Source organism: Mandrillus leucophaeus, unplaced genomic scaffold (genome assembly GCF_000951045.1).
Source record: "Mandrillus leucophaeus isolate KB7577 unplaced genomic scaffold, Mleu.le_1.0 Scaffold13, whole genome shotgun sequence".
Taxonomy (NCBI): Eukaryota; Metazoa; Chordata; class Mammalia; order Primates; family Cercopithecidae; genus Mandrillus; species Mandrillus leucophaeus.
The window spans coordinates 5607200-5626445 of record NW_012101254.1 but is presented as its reverse complement, the minus strand read 5'-3'; the positions used below and the strand labels follow the sequence as shown (position 1 = coordinate 5626445).

At 43.8% G+C, this 19246-nt stretch overlaps 2 protein-coding genes across 2 annotated transcripts in view; one reads left to right on the top strand and one right to left on the bottom strand.

Annotated features, from left to right (window-relative positions):
• The window catches only part of ADGRF3 (adhesion G protein-coupled receptor F3), a 48619-nt gene extending 46015 nt beyond the window's left edge, over positions 1–2604 (bottom strand). The window contains exon 1 of the mRNA XM_011972672.1: positions 1909–2604. Within this exon, the coding sequence (XP_011828062.1) occupies positions 1909–2022 (114 nt within the window). The 5' untranslated portion in view covers positions 2023–2604. The remainder of the gene's footprint in view (positions 1–1908) is intronic.
• The window catches only part of EPT1 (ethanolaminephosphotransferase 1), a 48972-nt gene continuing 31599 nt past the window's right edge, over positions 1874–19246 (top strand). The window contains exon 1 of the mRNA XM_011972673.1: positions 1874–2077. Within this exon, the coding sequence (XP_011828063.1) occupies positions 2021–2077 (57 nt within the window). The 5' untranslated portion in view covers positions 1874–2020. The remainder of the gene's footprint in view (positions 2078–19246) is intronic.

The following is a 19246-nucleotide window of genomic DNA, read 5'->3' as shown; positions in this document are numbered from 1 at the left end:
AAAAAAAAAAAAAAATTGATCATGTATTATTTGCAAGCCCTGGGGCTATGGAACATGCGGAAAATTAAGATGTGTAAGATGCAAATACTGCCCTCGAGGGCAAGTGTGATAAAGGACACTCAAGTTTATTGGTTAGCCGGGCACCCACTCTACAAAAAATGCAAAAAATGTAGCCGGGTGTGCTGGTGTGCACTTGTAGTTCTAGCTACTTGGGAGACGGAGGCAGGATCACCTGAGCCGGGGGAGGTCAAGGCTGCAGTGAGCCGTGATCATGTACTGCATTCCAGCCTGGGTGAGAGTGAGTCCCTATCTCAAGGCGGGGTGGGCGTGGGGGGGAAGCTTACTATCTACCATATACCAGGTATAAGATTATCTATAACCTTTTAAGAATCTTATGCTTTAGGAGAGGAGATTAGACATGTAGTAATAATACTGTGTTTGGCGTATCTCGGGTCCCCAGTAAATAGTTGTTAAACGAATGAACATAGAAGTATCTGAAAATAATCGCCCTTATTTCAGACACCCAGAGAGACTGAAACGCTCCCTGAAGTAGTGGTTTCCCATAAAACAGATCTCATTTCATGTTGGGTCGATCATTTCCGAGCTGCGTAACTAAGTGACTCTGGGCAGGTTGCCCAATCTGAAACTGGGGATAATGCCTTTCACTTCAGTGTTGTTATGGTGTTGATGATAATGCATGTGAAGTTCTCCCCATAGAAGGCGCTCAATAAAGAGCAGCAGCTATTATAAAATTTTATTAGTAGATACTCACTAGCCATTGACCTAGTGTTTTTTGTTGCTGTTGTTTGTTTTTTTAACAATTAACTGGGCTCTAGTTATGTAAAACACTTCTTGCAAACGCCTTTAAGGCCTCGTCGAGACTGAGAGATCACTGTTTTTATCTGGTCGGGAGACACCAGCAATCTTAATTTGGAATGGTTTGATAGAGCGGAGTGCGATGAGGCGGTCCAAAGTTCCTAAGCAACATAGACCTGAGGGCCTTGTCTCCAACGTCCTTTCACCTGCCTTTCAAGTCCCTCTGCTGACCGCACAAAGACTCCCGTGGCCCCGGCAGCAGCTCGGCCTTCTCTACATCTAACCACGGTTACTAAATTTATTTTTTGTTTTTAAGACGGAGTCTCGCTGTGTCGCCCAGGCTGGAGTGCAGTGGCACAATCTCGGCTCACTGCAAGCTCCGCCTCCCGGGTTCACTCCATTCTCCTGCCTCAGCCTCCCAAATATCTGGGACTACAGGCGCCCGCCACCACGCCCGACTATTTTGTATTTTTCGTAGAGACGAAAAGACCGTGCTAGCCAGGACGGTCTTGATCTCCTCACCTCGTGATCCGCCCACCCCGGCCTCCTAAACACCGCGCCCGGCCCTTTTACTAAATTTCTACTGCAAGCAGCGCACCGTACTAGGAGCCGGGAGCGGCCCGCGGAATAGACCTCCTTCCTCTTTTACTTCGCTGCAGTGGGAGAACTAAGTCCTCTTACCTGAGGCACTGCTGAACCGACTCGCAAGCAGTCACTCTACCCCCAGGACTAAAAGGGTATCCCCTAGATTTCCACTCAAGTGAGGATACCACTGAAATGCCCACCTTACCCCACGACCAGGAGCAAAGCCCGCCGGGAAATTGACCTTTCACCCCATCTCTTGTCTTACCTCAGCTCACCAATTTTGACGCTAGCAAATGAAGCGACGAAAAGAGCTGGAAGGCGGGACTTAGTGTTGCCTGATCCACGCCGATTGGTCAGCGACAGTGTCGGGGGGCGGGCCGCTCAAGCGGGCTAGCGACCTCCCCTCGGTGGGCGGGGAGAAGCGTGGGCTGCGCTTGCGCACTGAGAGGCGACCAAAAGGGCCGAGGCGGCTACGCGTGCGCGGTGGGCGGAGCGCGGCTCTCCTACCTTCTCCGCCAGCCCAGTCCTTCCCATCCTTGCCCAGCCGGTGCGGTGCTGGTGTGCCACAGCCTCGTAGCCGGGAGTCGCTGCCGAGTGGGCGCTCGGTTTTCGGGTCGTCATGGCTGGCTACGAATACGTGAGCCCGGAGCAGCTGGCTGGCTTTGATAAGTACAAGGTACCGCTGGCTGGCGGACGCCCCTCTCCCTGCTCCCGGCCTCGCCCAGGCGGCTGAGGGGCCAGCGCGGCGCGGTCCGTGTCACCTTGTGCCGCGTGGCCCCGGGCGGACTGGCGGGAGTTCCTCCGGGGGTCCTGCGGGTCCTGGGGATTGAATGGAGGTCGGGGAGTGTGGGAGCATCCTAAGCTCGCCGCCCCGACTCGGCATCCTCCGGGAGATTTCCTTTTCCTTAGGAGAGCGCTCAGTGATCATAGAGCGAGAGAATTCCCTTCCTATTTTTTTTAAACTTATTATTTTCGTAAGCCCCCGGAAGGATGCGGTTCCTTCTGTTGTGTCAGTCGCCTTCATTTTAGTGAAGTTTCCACTCGCCTTTCATGCGTACAACTTCGGAGGAGGAGATGATCGTTTGGCAGATGAGGCCCGGGAGGGGAGCGCCTTGCCAGGCCATCCTGCTGGTGCCTCCTCTTCTGCTCCCGGCAGGGACTTCCTCAGCGGCAGCTTGTGGCGCTGGGGCCACCAGATGAAAGAGGTGCACAGGAAGGAGCTGTGGAGTGGAAAGAGCGCGGGCTTTCGAGCACATAACAAACCTGATACAGAAGTCAGAGTTCTTTATTTCGTCTTGGACACGTCATTTTAACCCCGCTCAGCCTCTCTTTTGTGTATGTAAACTGAAAGTAATAGCTTCAGCTGCGCAAAATGATTAGAAGAATTTGGGAAGCGCCTGGCAACCTGCTAGGACCCCAGTAAATAAATGCTGGTGGTTAACTTTCCTCCAAATCTGGTGCTCATCCGCTGTTCCTTTACCAATAAATGACTCTAACCATCCAGTCGGCCAAGCCTGAAATATGGGCTTTAACCCTTCATCCTTGTTGTTACCCGTTCATCTTCACATCTTTGCTTAAATACTGCTTCCTCAAAGAAGCCTTCCCTAAGTGCCCCTTTCCCCCTTAAATGTGCGCTCTGTTCGTTTATGGAATTGCTGCTTTAGCGTGTCTCGCCATTAGAATCTAATGCCTAAGTCATTAGAGTTTTCTTGTGGACCACCATGGCTTAAGCACAGTGCTATGTGCATACTAGGCACCCAATAAGCATTTGTGGAATGAATGAATAACTGAAAAAGTCATAATGGATTTTGTTTAACTCGAGTTAAAAAAAAAAAAGCAAGGGTCCTTAGAAGGTCACATAGCATGTTTCTCTGCTTTCAGGCAGTGTTGTGCCATACCATTCTGAACTGAGGAATGACTTGTCTTAAAATTTTAAGTGGAAAGAGGGTCCAGAGCCTTCTTGGTAACTCGGGCCAGTGCTTTTCAACTTTCATTTTAGAAGGCTGTTAACCTAGATATCTCCTGTTTTGCCTTAAGCTCTACCCCCCTTTTGTTGTCTGTTCTGCAGGGTAAATATTGGCATAGAAAACATTTTCTTCCTTACTAGTGTCTGACTTTCTAAATGCCAATAAAATAGCTATTTCAATGGGAGCAGTGTTTGTAATAGGAAATCTCCTTTTTCTTATAAAGAATCTTTCCTAGATTTATGTTTTCAACTAAATAGGTGTCCTAATTTACCAGAAGTTTCATGTAATTTTCTGTTCTGATCTTTCCCCCTTTTTTATTATATAAGTTCCTGTATCTGACAGCAGACTTCCTATCATCCTGGAAAACAAAGGTCGATTTAGCAAGCGTCCAATGTTCACTAAAATACTTTGTTGATATTATTTTAGTTATAATGAGGCTTCCTTGGGGGAAAAAAAGTACACATTTATAACCTAAATATTCTTCTAGTGCAATTACTCAATACTGCACTTATATTAAAATTATAAATCCAGTGGTATCCAAAGGAAAAAATCCATGTGATCGGTTTTGCTCGAACACAAATCTCACAGATCTTTTTTTCTTGTCGTTGCCTTCCCCTTGTGTTGTCTTCAGGTAGTAAGTGCTTTATAAATGCTTATTTTAAAAAGTCTTTTCTCCCCATAAATGGGTAAAGACTGAAAACACTCAAAAGAGATTTTGTATTCCCTCATGTGATGCTTTATAAGAGAGATGTAAAGAACTGATACTACAAAAGCAGTTGGTGGAAAAATTACTTTTGAAGTAGTTTAATTTCTTTATTTTCCCTGGAGATATATCAGAGAGCTACAGTTGGAAACCTGGCAGTTATACAGAATAACTGCTGAAAGGGGTGTACATGTGGAGTGGAAATTAGGTTTCTGAAGCAGGAAACTATAAGACAACTGACTTTTGGTATGGAAGAGCATGGGATGGATTCTGTGTTATGTATTGACACTTGTATTCGCCATTGTTACTTAACACAGTTAAACAGTTAGTTGAATATTAGTTGAATGTCTGCTTTCTCTTTTAGGACGTGAGCTTTAGAGGGCAGGCCGTATAGCTGACTTTTTTTTTTTTCCTTTAATAACATGACTGAGGTCTAGCACAGTACCATGAACAGAGTAAGTGCTAAACAAATATTGAAGGAATGAGAGTGTAAAAGAATCTAAACCATTTTGGAAGTATGGTTAAAAAAAAAAAAAAAGGAGCTCTATGTCTGGATATTGAAAGGGTGCTTTTGTATTTTAAATGTGAAGATACCAGGTTTAACTACCATTACCATTGTTCTTTGTTGCTTATTAACTAAGGTAACTTCAGAGAATTATACTGAAGGATTTCAACCTTATTTTTGCCCTCTACCCATCCTTTGTTTTGGACAGGTTTTTTTGTTTGTTTTTTGAGATGGAGTTTTGCTCTTGTTGCCCAGGCTGGACTGTAATGGCGCGATCTCGGCTCACCAAAACCTCTGCCTCCTGGGTTCAAGTGATTCTCCTGTCTCAGCCTCCCGAGTAGCTGGGATTACAGGCATGCACCACCTTACCTGGCTAACTTTGTATTAGTAGAGACTGGGTTTCTCCATGTTGGTCTGGCTGGTCTCGAACTCCCAACCTCAGGTGATCTGTCCTGGCCTCCCAGAGTGCTGAGATTACAGGCATGAGCGACCACACCCGGCTTTTTTTTTGGGATGGAGTTTTGCTTTTGTTGCCCAGGCTGGAGTGCAGTGGTGTGATCTCAGCTCACTGCAGCCTCCACCTCCCGGGTTCAAGCAGTTCTCCTGCCTCAGCCTCCCGCATAGCTGGGATTATAGGCGCCTTCCACCACGCCTGGCTAATTTTTGTAGTTTTAGTTGAGACAGGGTTCCACACACATTGGCCAGGCTGGTCTCGAACTCCTGACCTCAGGTGATCCACCCACCTCGGCCTCCCAAAGTGTTGGGATTACAGGCGTGAGCCACCACGCCAGGCCCTTGGACAGGTCTTTATAGTTGAGGGATTTTTCCCCACTTATCTAAGGGTGAAACTGCAAGTTTTTTTTTTTTTTTTTTGTCCTGGTTTGCTTATCTAACCTTGGGAAGGCAAATTTTTAATTGATAGTGTAGCAGCTACTTTCAAATTGTATCATTTTGCCTTAGGGAGGAAGTGTTCTGTGAAATATTTTGTTTGGTTTGTTCAAGAAGGTAATTTGTCTGGGCACAGTGTCTCATGCCTGTAATCCCAGCACTTCTGGAGGCTGAGGTGGAGGATGGCTTGAAGATAGAAGTTGGGCAACATAGTGATACCTCATCACACACACACACACACACACACACACACACACACACACACAAAAAAAAAATTAGCCAGGCATGGTAGCACGTGCCTGTGGTCCTAGTTACTTGGGAGGCTGAGGTGAGACGATCACTTGAGTCTGGAAGCTGGGCTGCAGTGAGCTATGATTGTGCCACTATGTTGCAGCCTGAGCAACAGAGAAAGACCCTGACTCAAAAAATAATAATAATAATAATAATAAGTGTGTGTGTATAAATATATGTATAGTTTCGTGATGACTTGGTTTCTGCTATTATGGTAATTGGCTTTCAACAACAGCATCCTGATTATAGGAATCATGATAATTGTGAATTTATTAGTATTACAATTAAGAGGTGGTAAAGAGAGACTGTGTTTGCATCTTAATGGTAATGCTAAAGAACCAGAATCTGGCCTTTAACCTTACTAGTTCCTGCAGATTTCATAAAAAAGTATTTTTATTCTTATCTTTTTTTAGAGACAGTGTCTTGCTTTGTCTCCCAGGCTAGAGTGCAGTGGTGCGATCATAGCTTACTGCAGCCTTGAATTCCTCAGGTGATTTTCCTCCCTTGGCCTCACAAAGTGCTGGGATTGTAGGCGCGAGCCACCGTGCCTGGCCATCATACGGTTTGATTTTATTTATTCACCAAGCATTTATTGAGGGTCTACTCAGTGTCAGGCATAGCATTTGGGCTGCAAAATTAAGCTAAGCTGAAATTCTTTTCTTCAAAGAACTCAGTTTGGTGGCATGTGAACATGTAAATGAACAGTTATGAAAAGTTAGTAAGTCCAGTTAGGCAAGTGCTGGGTCCTATGGAAGACGAGAGGAGGCAACTTCCAGGGAGTGGGAGCTAGAGTTGAGAAAGCCTTCAGGGGATGGAGGTGAAGGCAAAGCTCAGTCTAGAGAGATGAATATATATATTTATATTATATAGAGAGAAGGAGAGAGAGAGATGCTGCTCCATTTATGATGGGTTTCTGTTCCTGATAGACCTATTGTAGTTGAAAATACATTTAATACACGTAACCTACTGAACATCATAGCTTAGCCTAGCCTACCTTAAATGTGCTCAGAACACTTAGAGTTATTCACCTGCACTTGAGCAAAATCATCTGGCAGTGCAGTAGAGAATCGGTTGTTCACAGGTTTTTGTTTTTTTTTTTTTGAGACAGGGTTTCACTCTGTCGCCCGGGCTGGGGTGCAGCGGCGCAATCTCGGCTCACTGCCACCTCCACCTCCTTCAAGCAGTTTTCGTGCCTCAGCCTCCGGAGTAGCTAGGATTACAGGCATGCACCACCACACCCGGCTAATTTTTGTGTTTTTAGTAGAGACGGGTTTCGCCATGTCGGCCAGGTTGGTGTTGAACTCCGGACCTCAGGTGATCTGCCTGCCTCGGCCTCCCAAAGTGTTGAGATTACAGGCATGAGCCACCGCACCTGGCCTGTTCACCCTTGTGATTGCATGACTGACTAGGAGCTGTGGCTCGCTGTGCTGCCCAGAATTTCGAGAGAATATCATACCACTTTCAACCAAATGCATGTTACCTTTGCACCATTGTAAAGTTGAAAAATGATGAGTGAAACTGTCATAAATCAGAGACTGTACTACCGGGTTAGGAGGGAGAAAGGCATTATGGAACAAGAGAGCAATGGAGTGTAAAGTGATGAAGGCCTCAGGGTATTTTCTGGGAACCACAAGAAGTTAGGTAAGGTGTTTAGACATAATGGTGAAGTGGCAGGAGATGAGACTGGAGAGTGAGGTGGGGTGCTCTCAGAGGGGGATGATTCGATGTAAAGGACTTCTGGATTTGATAGTGTAGATCACTGTGTGCTTCAAGGACTGCTGGCATCAGAATCACTTCGGGAGGTGTTTAGCAAATTCGTGGCTGTCTTTGGGAGATACACTCTGGATAGATTGCTGTTATTTCCGTGTTTAACAACTACCTCAGGCCAAGTGCAGTGGCTTAGGCCTGTAATTCCAGCACTTTGGGAGCCCGAGGCAGGTGGATTGCTTGCGCCCAGTAGTTTGAGACCAGCCTGGACAATATGGTGAAACCCAGTTTCACCAAAAATACAAAAATCAGCCGGGCGTGATGGCGCGTGCCTGTGTCCCAGCTACTCTGGAGGCTGAGGTGGGAGGATTGCTGAAGCCCGGGAAGTCAAGGTTGCAGTGAGCTGAGATCATGCCACTGCACTCTGGCTTAGATGACAGAGTGAGACCCTGTCTCAGAAAAGAAAAAAAAGCCAAATATCTCAAGTGGTTCTTAGGCACATTATAGTGCTATAGGTTTTGGGGAGCCACTGTTTAAAATTGAAATCTAGACAGGATCACATTTCAATTTTAGGAAGCTCACCCTGGCAGTGTGTAGAAGATGGAGAGAGCTAGAGGTGATCTGGAGGCCTTTTAGGATGATGCTTCTGCATAAAACTAGGTTAAGAAATGTCAAAGGCCTGAACTAAGGGGTGGGGATAGAAAGGAAGGAGTGGGGATTCTAAAGATAGACGTCAAAACAGGTTAACCTGCACACTGAATGTAGCCAACAGTTACGTTTAATTTGGCCCACACTTGCTGTGTTTCAAAAATTGGTATCTCTAGCCAGGCCTGGTGGCTCACGTCTGTAATCTCAGTTACTTTGGGAGGCTGAGGTGGGTGGATCATGAGGTCAGGAGTTCGAGACCACCCTGGCCAACAGGGTGAAACCCGATCTCTACTAAAAATACAAAAATTAGCTGGGTGTGGTGGTGTGTGCCTGTAATCCCAGCTACTTGGGAGGCTGAGGCAGGAGAATCGCTTGAATCCTTGAGGTGGAGGTTGCAGTGAGCCAAGATAGTGCCACTGCACTCCAGCATGGGCGACAGAGCGAGACTCCGTCTTAGTAATAATAATAATAATAAATAGTGTCTTTCTCATAAAAGTCCAGATTTCTGAATTCTCTTGAAGAAAACAGAATATTGGACAATACTGGCCCTGAACTTCCTCTTGACAAGAATCAGCTGATGCTGAATAGTGCTTGCCCTGTTTTTATTTGCTCTCTAATTTGCCGTTACTCTACCAGTGCATATGCTTTATGCAGGAATGCTTTGTTCAACTTACCTGCCAGATCCCTGTGATCCTTGATTTGAAGATACAGGGTTGGCAGAACATGGTGACTGACTAGCTGGAGGTGGTATAGAGGGCCACATAAAAGAGGGGGAGGAGTCTGGGATGACTCGGGTTCTGGTAGGATGACTGGGTGGATAGAGGTGGTAGTCACTGAGGCAGGGTTTTATGAAACAGCATACTGTTTTATATATATAATTTAAAAAAAATACAATAGTGTTTTGCACAGGTCACTTCTCTTGGATGGAACCACATGGAAGTGTGGCTTATGGACTTGGAATTAAAACTTGTAAAGAAATCTCATTTGTGAATGAGTTGCCCTCTATTAGAGGACATTTCTGTAAAGATTTCAAAGATACAAACACTTTTCCTTTTAGAGCCTCAATAGAAACAGCATGAGAAATTCTTGATCTTTTGATTTTCGTTTATTATGACTACAAGCTGACTACAATACAATATGTTAATTATGGCATTGCCTGGATCCATTACAGTTGATTGAAGCATAACTTATCTTTAATTGTATCTTGGTCACCTTGACTAGATTTGGGGAACTGCCCTCTCTTTCCTGTAAGTACATTAATAAGGCTTGAAATGTATTCTAGTTGTCTTAGATAGTGATTTACACATGTCTGGCAGAAAGAATTATTTCTGCAGTTGGCAGAGACAAGAAAGATGGGTGGAAAACGTCTGCGGAGTGAGGGGGAGAGATTCAGTGGTAAGAAGATGGCTACTACATTTTTAGGTGCTATTTGGAGAAAACATCTTGAATTGGATCTTTTACTACCTTCTGAAATAACAATTCACTGATGATGGCTTGTTTCTCTAACTGCTGTAATGCTTAAATATTAAGAAATTCTTTGCTAAATAAGAGTTTGCCTACTGCATAAGGGAAACTTGGGGAAAGGTGTTCAATTCAAAGACACCCATGGGAACATGGCACAGAGACTGACAAGACCCTGGTACGTTAGACGCACAAGGAAGTGGCGGGTGTGTAAGTGACCAGGCCGAGCCTTGGGAGCTCAGTGAGGGAAAGCAATATCATCATAAATACTGAATAACAATAATAATGATAGCAAACATTTATATATTGTATACTCTGTGCCAGGCACTGCTTTAAGTGCTTTGTGTGTATTATCTCATTTAATATTCACAACTGCCATCTGAGATAGAGGTACTATTTTCCCTGTTTCACTGAGACACTGAAAATCTAACTTGCTCAGGGTCCCACAGCTAGTAAGTGGTGGAGCTGAGATTTGAACTCAGGCAATCAGTCTGGAGTCCATGTTCATCGTGCTATTCTGCCTCTCAAAACTAAGAATGAAGTATAAACTCTGCCTTGTAGGTACTGGCTGTTTGTTTGTTTGTTTGTTTGTTTGTTTTGAGACTGAGTCTTGCTCTGTCACCCAGGCTGGAGTGCAGTGGTGCGATCTCGGCTCATTGCAAGCTCCGCCTCTTGGATTCACGCCATTCTCCTGCCTCAGCCTCCCGATTAGCTGGGACTACAGGCGCCCACCACTACGCCTAGCTAATGTTTTGTAATTTTTTTTTTTTTTTTTAGTAGAGACGGGGTTTCACTGTGTTAGTTAGGATGGTCTCAATCTCCTGACCTCGTGATCTGCCTGCCTCGGCCTCCCAAAGTGCTGGGATTACAGACCTGAGCCACCGTGCCTGGCGGTACTGGCTGTTTTTGTATAAGATATATGAACATTAGAATAAAGACCTTCAATGACATGCTTAATTGGATGTGTATCTAATGTATGCAGATGGGGAAAATGTAGTGTTTACTCTTTCCCTGGTTTAAAATTATTAGTAGGGGCAAGTGGGCCTGAATTTACTAGTCTTGCATTTAGTTGAGTATAAAGACCATTTCATTTATGATTAGCTCTAATTGAGATAAAGGGCTTTTGATTAAATAATTAGCTTTCGGACTAATATTAAGTTAAAAAGTTTCCACATACCAGCTGTGTGATACTTAGCAGGTAACTTAATCTAACCAGGTTTCCTCATCTGTGAAATGGAGTAGTACCTACCCCATAGGATAATTCTGAAAACTGAATGAGTTAAAAGTTATAAAGTGCCTGGCACATAGTGCTGTGTAAATGCAGAGTAAATAAAAAATAACACTTGACATTTGTGATTCCCTGCACAAATGAACATTGGCTAGCCTATAACATATCCACATTTATACACATCCCTGGAGGTTATACCAAGAGAAACTATTTTCAGATAGGAAGTTAAGGGTGGCATTGTAATGGACAATTGGAAAGAGTAATGAGGAGTCTGTCTAGCTTGGGTCTCACAGATAGTCTTTGGCTTCAGATTTCTTCATCTTTTTAATCATATGTAATAGCACAAGAGACAATAAATAATTTTTCTCAAATACTGCACCCTATTTAAGAGTCTGCAGTGGCTTCCATGTGTTTGATATCCAAATTCCTCAGCAAAGATTTCAAATTCCTTCACTAAATGACCCCTCCTTTTGCCTTATCTTCTCATCTTTTTAGAGCTTACTTAAAGTCTAGCAAGCAAACCTGTTTGTCATCATGACTTGCTTGTATTTGTCTCATTGCTCTAATTCTCCAGTCTCCTATTGCCACCCTCTTCTCTCCGACTTGTTAGATGTAAATGACAGTAATCACTGAAATTAGATCTCCTTGCTCAATGAGTCATGTTCTCTGTGGGCGTAGTTCTTCAAGTCTCTCTCTCTCTTTTTTTTTTTTTTTTTTTGAGACGGTGTCTTGCTCTGTTGCCTAGGCTGGAGTGCAGTGGCACGATCACGGCTCACTGTAGCCTCAACCTCCCCAGGCTCAGGTGATCCTCCCACTTCAGCCTCTCAAGTAGCTGGCACTACAGGCATACGGCACCACACCTGGCTCATTTTTGTATTATTTTGTAGAGATGGGGTTTCTGCATGTTGCCCAGGCTGGTCTCGAAGCTCTGGGCTCAAGCTGTCTGCCTATCTCAGCCAATAATGCTGGCATTATTGGCGTGAGCCACCTTGCCTGGGTGAGCCAGCATTCCTGGCCTCATGTCTTGTATTGATTAAAAGTACATTAAGAAACTTTATTTCTGTCCTAGGGTTAATTTATCCCTCCTCCCACCCTACTTTTTTTGCATTTTAAGTTTAGTGATGTTTTGTTTTAATTAGAGATAAGATTTCCCTCTGTTGCCCAGGCTGAAGTACAGTGACATGTCATAGCTCATTGCAGCCTCAAACTCCTGAGTTCAAGTGATCCTCCCACTTCAGCCTCCTGAGTAACTGGGACTACAGGCATGTACTACTATGCCTGGTTAGTAGATAGTAGAGCATTACTTGGGGCAGTGGACTCAGTGTGATTACTAAGTTGTCCAGAGCTCAGTGTTTAGTGGAAAGGTGTGTCAGTTCAGTTTTCTTACTGGTACATAGAAGAGATTTAAATACATGTATAAAGGACATACTTTTAGGTCCAAGAAGGTGTTTTCATAGTTTTCCTTATGTTAGAGCCGATTTCCTTCTTAAATTAAGGGGGATTCATTTCTAATCTATCAAAAATGGACACTTCTTCACAGCATATTTAGAAAGTATTTTACAAGTCATTGTATTGCTCCTAGACTAACCCATAATTGTCACTTGCCTGATAAATTATACTAGTTTCTGACTGGTCTCTAGTTTGTACTTTACTCCCTTCAAATCTATTTTCTACACCATGATCAGAATGGTCCTCTTAAGATGTAAATCAGGACGTTTGTTGTTCTTAGAATAAAATCCAACTCCCTGTGGTCCTGCCAGGTGATGTCTGCCCACCTCTCTAGTCTCTTCATATCGCCCTTCTATACGATGCTGGAGCTACACTGGCCTTCCTTCAGCATTTCCAACACTTCTGTTAGTGGTCTTTGTATGTGTTATTGTTTCCTGCCTCGAAGGTGTTTCTTGGCATGTATTACATCCCCACCTCCACACACACACACGTGAGTCATATAGTCTTTCTTTATTTTCTCTCTTTTTTCCTTTTTAGGTATAAATTACGTATAAATACTGCAATACATTAAGATCTTAAGTGTATAATTTAATGCATTGTTACATATGTATATACCCATGTAACCACGACCCAGCTCAAGATACAGAATTATTTCTAGTGCCTCAGAAGGTCCCCATCAGTCCCTCTCACCAGACTACTGTTCGGACTTCTCTTGCCATAAATCAATTCTGTTTTTGAACTTCATATAAGTGGAATATATGAAAGCACATTGTCTTTAGCATCTACCTTTCACTCACTATTATGTCTCATACATTCTTTACTTGACTGCCTTCTCATCTAGGACTCAGCTTAAATGTCGCCCGTTAGAAGCTGCCTCTGACCACTCTGACTAGGCATACTTCCTGCTCCACTTGTTCTCTTCTTTTTTGGGAGCTGGTTACCATCTTTACTTGCCTCCTAAGGCTGCCATAAAAATTACCGCACACTGAGTGGCTTTAAACAACAGAATTGTAATTCTCTCCTAGTTACAGAAGCTAGAAGTGTAGAAAAGCAAGGTATTGGCAGAGCCACACACCCTCAAAAGCTCTAGGCGAAAATCCTTCCTTGCCCCTTTCAGCTTCCAGTAGCTCCTGGCCTGCCTGGGCCTGTGGCAGCGGAACGCCAATCTTGACCTCCCTCTTCATGTGGCCTTCTTCCTTGTGTTTCTGTCCTCTTGTCTGTCCTCTTCTTGCATAATACTCTGATAATTCCCTTTATAATATTTATCACGAATTGTGTACATGTGGTTATTTTTTAAGGGGTATGGGGAGCAGTGTCTTGCTTTTTGCTGATATGCTTTGGCTATGTCCCCACCCAAATCTCACCTTTAATTGTAGCTCCCATAATTCCCACGAACTGTGGGAGGGACCCGGTGGGAGAAATTGAATCATGGGGGCGATTTCCTCCATACTGTTTTTGTGGAAGAGAATGAGTCTCATGAGATCTGATGGTTTTATAAAAGGGGAAACTCCTTTCGCTTGGCTGTTATTCTCTTTTTGCCTGTCGTCATGTAAGATGTGCCTTTTGCTTTCCACCATGATTATGAGGCCTACCCAGCCACATGGAACCATGAGTCCATTAAACCTCTTTTTCTTTATAAATTATCCAGTTTCAGTGGGGTGCGGTGGCTCAGGCCTGTAATCCCAGCACTTTGGGAGCCCAAGACGGGAGGATCCCTTGAGGCCAGGAGTTCAAGATTATCCTGGCCAACACGGTGAAACCCCGTCTCTAGTAAGAATACAAAAATTAGCCCGGCATGGTGGCGTGCACGTGTAATCCCAGCTACTCGAGAGACTGAGGCAGGAGAATTGCTTGAACTTGGGAGGCGGAGGTTGCACTGCACTCCAGCCTGGCGACAGAGCGAGACTCCGTCTCAAAAAAAAACCAAAAAACAAAACAAAAAGAAACCTTTTATAGCCCAGACTGGTCCCAAACTCCTGGGCTCAAGTGATTCCCCCACCCCACCTCAGCCTCCCAAGGCACTGGGATTACAAGCATGAGCCACGATGCCCGGTCCGTAATAGCAGTCTTGAGGGAAATGTTTAGAAGGTCTACCTTGATTGGCATTTTTATAGACTTAAGTGAAAGCATTATTAGCATGACCAGATTTATATGCTGAGAGTTTTGGGAGGAATAGCTGTTTCCTTGGATAACTAAGCCAGGATCAGAAGAAATCTGGAGAGGGCAGAAATGAGTTGACTCTAGCAAGATGAAATGTTAAAACTTTAGATGCAGTGTCGCACCTGTGTTCCAGGAGTCAACCTCATATTAGCATAGAGAAAAATGACTTTGCAGTCCATGTGAGAAAGGCCTGAGGGGGTTCAGGTGACTGCAGTGTGATTTAGTTGTCCCGGGAATTAATAATATCTTGAGCAGCATAAGTTATCAAGGAAGAGGGGCTTATAGTCATGTTCTGCTTCCTACTCATATACCACTTGAAATGCTCCTTTTGCCCTAGACCACATGTTTGTGTTGATTTAACAACAAATTGGATTGTTTGAAGCAGGGGTTGTCAAACTGAAGCCCCCAGTCTGCCTGTTTTTGTGAATAAAGTTTTATTAGAACACTGCCAGACCCATTTGCTTACATATTTTCTGTGACTGCTTTCCTGTTTCAAGTGTTGTGTGTTTGTTGCAAAGACCATATGGCCTGCAAAGCCTCAAATATTTACTATCTAGACCTTTACAGAAAAAGCTCCCCAACCCCTGGTGTACTAAACTAGACCTAGGTGATGAAGGAGACTGAAACCATGGCAAAAAGCAGTGGCAAAAGGAGTATAGGAACAGATGATGAAAAGATTTAGATGTAACAGGGAGAGCTGTCTTCAAATATTTGAAAGACTGTAGTTTAGAAGAAAAGTTAGGTCTGGTGTAGTGGTTCTTGCCTGTAATCTTAGAACTTTGGGAGGCCGAGGTGGGTGGATCACCTGAGCTCAGGAGTTCGAGACCAGCCTGACCAACATGGTGAAACCGCGACTCTACTGAAAATACAAAAATTATCCAGGTGTGGTGGTGGGTGCCTGTAATCCCAGCTACCCAAGAGGCTGAGGCGGAGTCGTTTGAACCCGGGAGGCAGAGGTTGCAGTGAGCTGAGATCACACCACTGCACTCCAGCCTGGGTGACAGAGTGAGACTCTGTCTCAAAAAAAGAAAAATTAGACTGCTTAACTTTGTAGAGCAAAATGAAAACACAGGATAGATGATATAGGGCAGGGGAGGATTTTGTTAGTATATGGAAAAGTTGTTGTAACTTTGAATTGGGTTGCTTCTCGAAGTAATGAGTTGGTGAGTTTTTTTGTAGTTTGTTTTGGTTTTTTTGGTGATCTGAGGCCCGATGACTGTTTTACCTCTTCTCCTAGATGAGGGTCAGATATACAATGGTGTATAAGGTTAAGGCATCTCTGAGTTCTGAGGTTTTCCATGGAACGAGTCTATCAAACCCAGCCTGTGGTCCTCAAGCAGTTTTGAGGGCTCTAGCTTACCCTAGCCTGATAGATTGTAGAGCCAAGCAAGTCATGCCAGGTCTTAACTGGATTATCTACCTGGTTCAGGTTTCCTGGTATTGGCCAAAACGTCACTCCCATGGAAAATAATACCTTTAACAAACATTAACAAACCCAAATCTAGTCTAGCACCTTTAAAAGTTTGCATTTTATTTTTTTCATGAATGTGGAAGGTTTAAGTCGTTCTTCTTCCTGTGGGTTCATAAAACAGTTTAGAGTTTCTTTGTTTATCGTGAGTGGTATGTGACCTTGAAAAATACTCAGGTGTGTAAGGCGAGAGCACAGAGTTTTGCTGCCTTCTGTAATCTATTAATCTTTCTTCCTGTTTGAACTCATCAGCTGTTAATGAATGTCAAATAATTGAAATCCAATTAGGTAAACTGACCTTCTTGTATCATACTTCTCCTGGTTTCCTGAAGTTGAAATTTCATGTTAAAGCTTCAGAATTTTAAAAGAGGAGCTTTTCAAGTTAAAATAGCATTCCTTAAAGAATTCTTTTAGATAAAAGTTAAATTATGGAAAGCTGCTGAATGAAAATGAGCAAACAGTTGAGTTAAGAACATTGTACAGTTACTTTGTGCACTATATTAGGTATTCATGTAATATCTGAAACGGTTTTCTTCTGATCTGAACTTACAACTTCTGTGCTTTCTGATGGATGGTGGACTTGAAAGGGGTGATTTTTCATTTTATTTGCCCTGCTGGCTGTATTTCATGGTTCTGGGTGCAGACTTTTGTGAAGTAGAGGAATGTAGGGCCCTTCTACCTTGTCATTGGCAGCCTGTAGGGGTTCATATTGGTTCCTGGTCCTCAGGTCTGAAGACTTAAATTCAGGCAGTCCTGTCAGTTCAGAACTCTTTCATTCTGCACAGGCTCTGATGGAGTGATATCTATTATGGAAAAGCTTTGTAAACTGCAGACCATCCTGGCCGGGCACGGTGGGTCACGCCTGTAATCCCAGCACTATGGGAGCTCAAGACGGGTGGATCATGAGGTCAGGAGTTCGAGACCAGCCTGGCCAACATGGTGAAACCCTGTCTCTACTGAAAATACAAAAAATTTGCCAGGCATGGTGGCGGGCACCTGTAATCCCATCTACTCGGGAGGCTGAGACAGGAGAATCGCTTGAACCTGGGAGGTGGAGGTTGCAGTGAGCCGAGATCACACCATTGCACTCTAGCCCAGGTGACAGTGTGAGACTCCATCTCAAAAAAACAAACAACAACAACAAAAAAAAAACTGTAGACCATCCTACAAGTGAAAGTTGTACGTTTAGTACGTGTTTAATAAGAACGCTAATAAAATTGCCCCCCGCTTACCCATGGGAGATACAGTCCAAGACCCCCAGTGGATGCCCCAAACCAAGGACAGTACCAAACCCTGTACAGTAGGTTCTCTGTATCCACAGGTTCCACATCCATAGATTCAACCAACTGTGGATTGAAAATGTTAAAAAATAAATAAATAAATAACAGTACAGCAAAAGATACAAATAAAAAGACAATGCAATATAACAATTATTTACATAGTATTTACATTGTATTAGATATTATAAGTAAGCTGAGATGATTTAAAGTAGATGACCCAGCGTGGTGGCTCACACCTGTAATCCCAGCACTTTGGGAGGCCGAGGCAGGTGGATCACGAGGTCAGGAGATTGAGACCATCCTGGCTAACATGGTGAAACTCTGTCACTACTAAAAATACAAAAAATTAGCCAGGTGTGGTGGTGGGCACCTGTAGTCCCAGCTACTCAGGAGGCTGAGGCAGGAGAATGGCATGAACCTGGGAGGCAGAGCTTGCAGTGAGCCGAGATCGCGCAATTGCACTCCAGTCTGGGCAACAGAACAAGACTCTGTCTCAAAAAATATATGGGAGGATCTGTGTAGGTTATAGGCAAATACTGTGCCATTTTATATAAGGGAGTTGAGCATCCACAGAGAGTCCTGGGGCCAATTCCCTGCAGATACCGAGGGGTGACTGTATATACTGTTTTTTCCTATACATACACACCTGTGATAAAGTTTAGGCACAGTGAGTGATTAACAACAACTAAAAATAGAACAGCTATAACAATGTACTGTAATAAAAGTTATGTGAATTTGGTCTCTCTCTCTCGAAATGTCTGTATGTACTGTACTCACCTATTTTCCGACCCTGGTTGGCTATGGTTAAAATGAAACCTGGGGTAAGTAGGCGACTGCTGTGCTTATTAAAGTGGGCTTCTGCTGAGAGGCTGGATGCAGCTTTAGAGTTTCTACCTCTGGCCATTAGAAGCAAACCACATTGCCCATCATCATTTCTTTTTTTTTGTTTTTGAGATGGAGTCTTGCTTTGTAGCCCAGGCTGGAGTTCAGTGGCACAATCTCGGCTCCCTGCAGCCTCTGCCTCCCGGGTACAAGTGAGTCTCCTGTCTCAGCCTCCCAAGTAGCTGGGATTACAGGTGTGTGCAACCACACCTGACTAATTTGTTTTTGTGTTTTTAGTAGAGATGGAGTTTCACTGTGTCAGCCAGGCTGGTCTCGAACTCATGACCTCAGATGATCCTCAGCCTCCCAAAGTTCTGGAATTATAGGCATGAGCCACACGCCTGGCCAGCCCATTGTCATTTCTTACTACTGTCTCAGATCTTTTGTCCAATTAATTTCATTTTAGTCAGGATGGGTTGGAGAAATGGAAGAACCTCACACATGGAGTCTTTTGAATAAACATTAGGCTTACTGGTACTGGTTGACTCTTTGCTAACGGTATTTTAAACATTTTCTATTTATTTACTTCTTTGTTCCATCACACTTTTAAGTCTTGAAACACTGATGTATTTCTTGCATATTCACAAAACTTATTCAGAAAGAAATTTTTATCTTTAATTATGAGTTTTAAAAATCAGATACTCAAATGATTACTACTTATTTTGTATACATACTGAGCATACATAGAAAATATAAGCAAAGCTGGCTGGGCCCGGTGGCTTACGCCTGTAATCCCAGCACTTTGGGAAGCTGAGACAGGTGGATCACCTGAGATCAGGAGTTCAAGACCAGCCTGGCCGACATGGTGAAACCCCATCTCTACTAAAAATACAAAAATTAGCCAGGTGTGGTGGTGCGCGCCTGTAATCCCAGTTACTCAGGAGGCTGAGGCAGGAAAATTGGTTGAACTCGGGAGGCGGAGGTTGCAGTGAGCTGAGATCGCGCCACTGCACTCTAGCCTGGGTGACAGAGCCACTCCATCTCAAAAAAAAAGAAAAAAAAAAGAAAAAGAAAAACTTTTTCAAGTGTGTGACTAGTATAATATGTAAATTTCAGATGGATGAATTAGGTAATAATCGCCCAGGTAATACTGTGAACCCTCAAGGAGGGTTTGAACTAGGCTAATACTACCTAGTTCAAGACTTGTCTGTTACCAGTTTTGTATCCGTTCTCCCCCATACCTAGCAGTGTATGTGTGGAGTGAATAA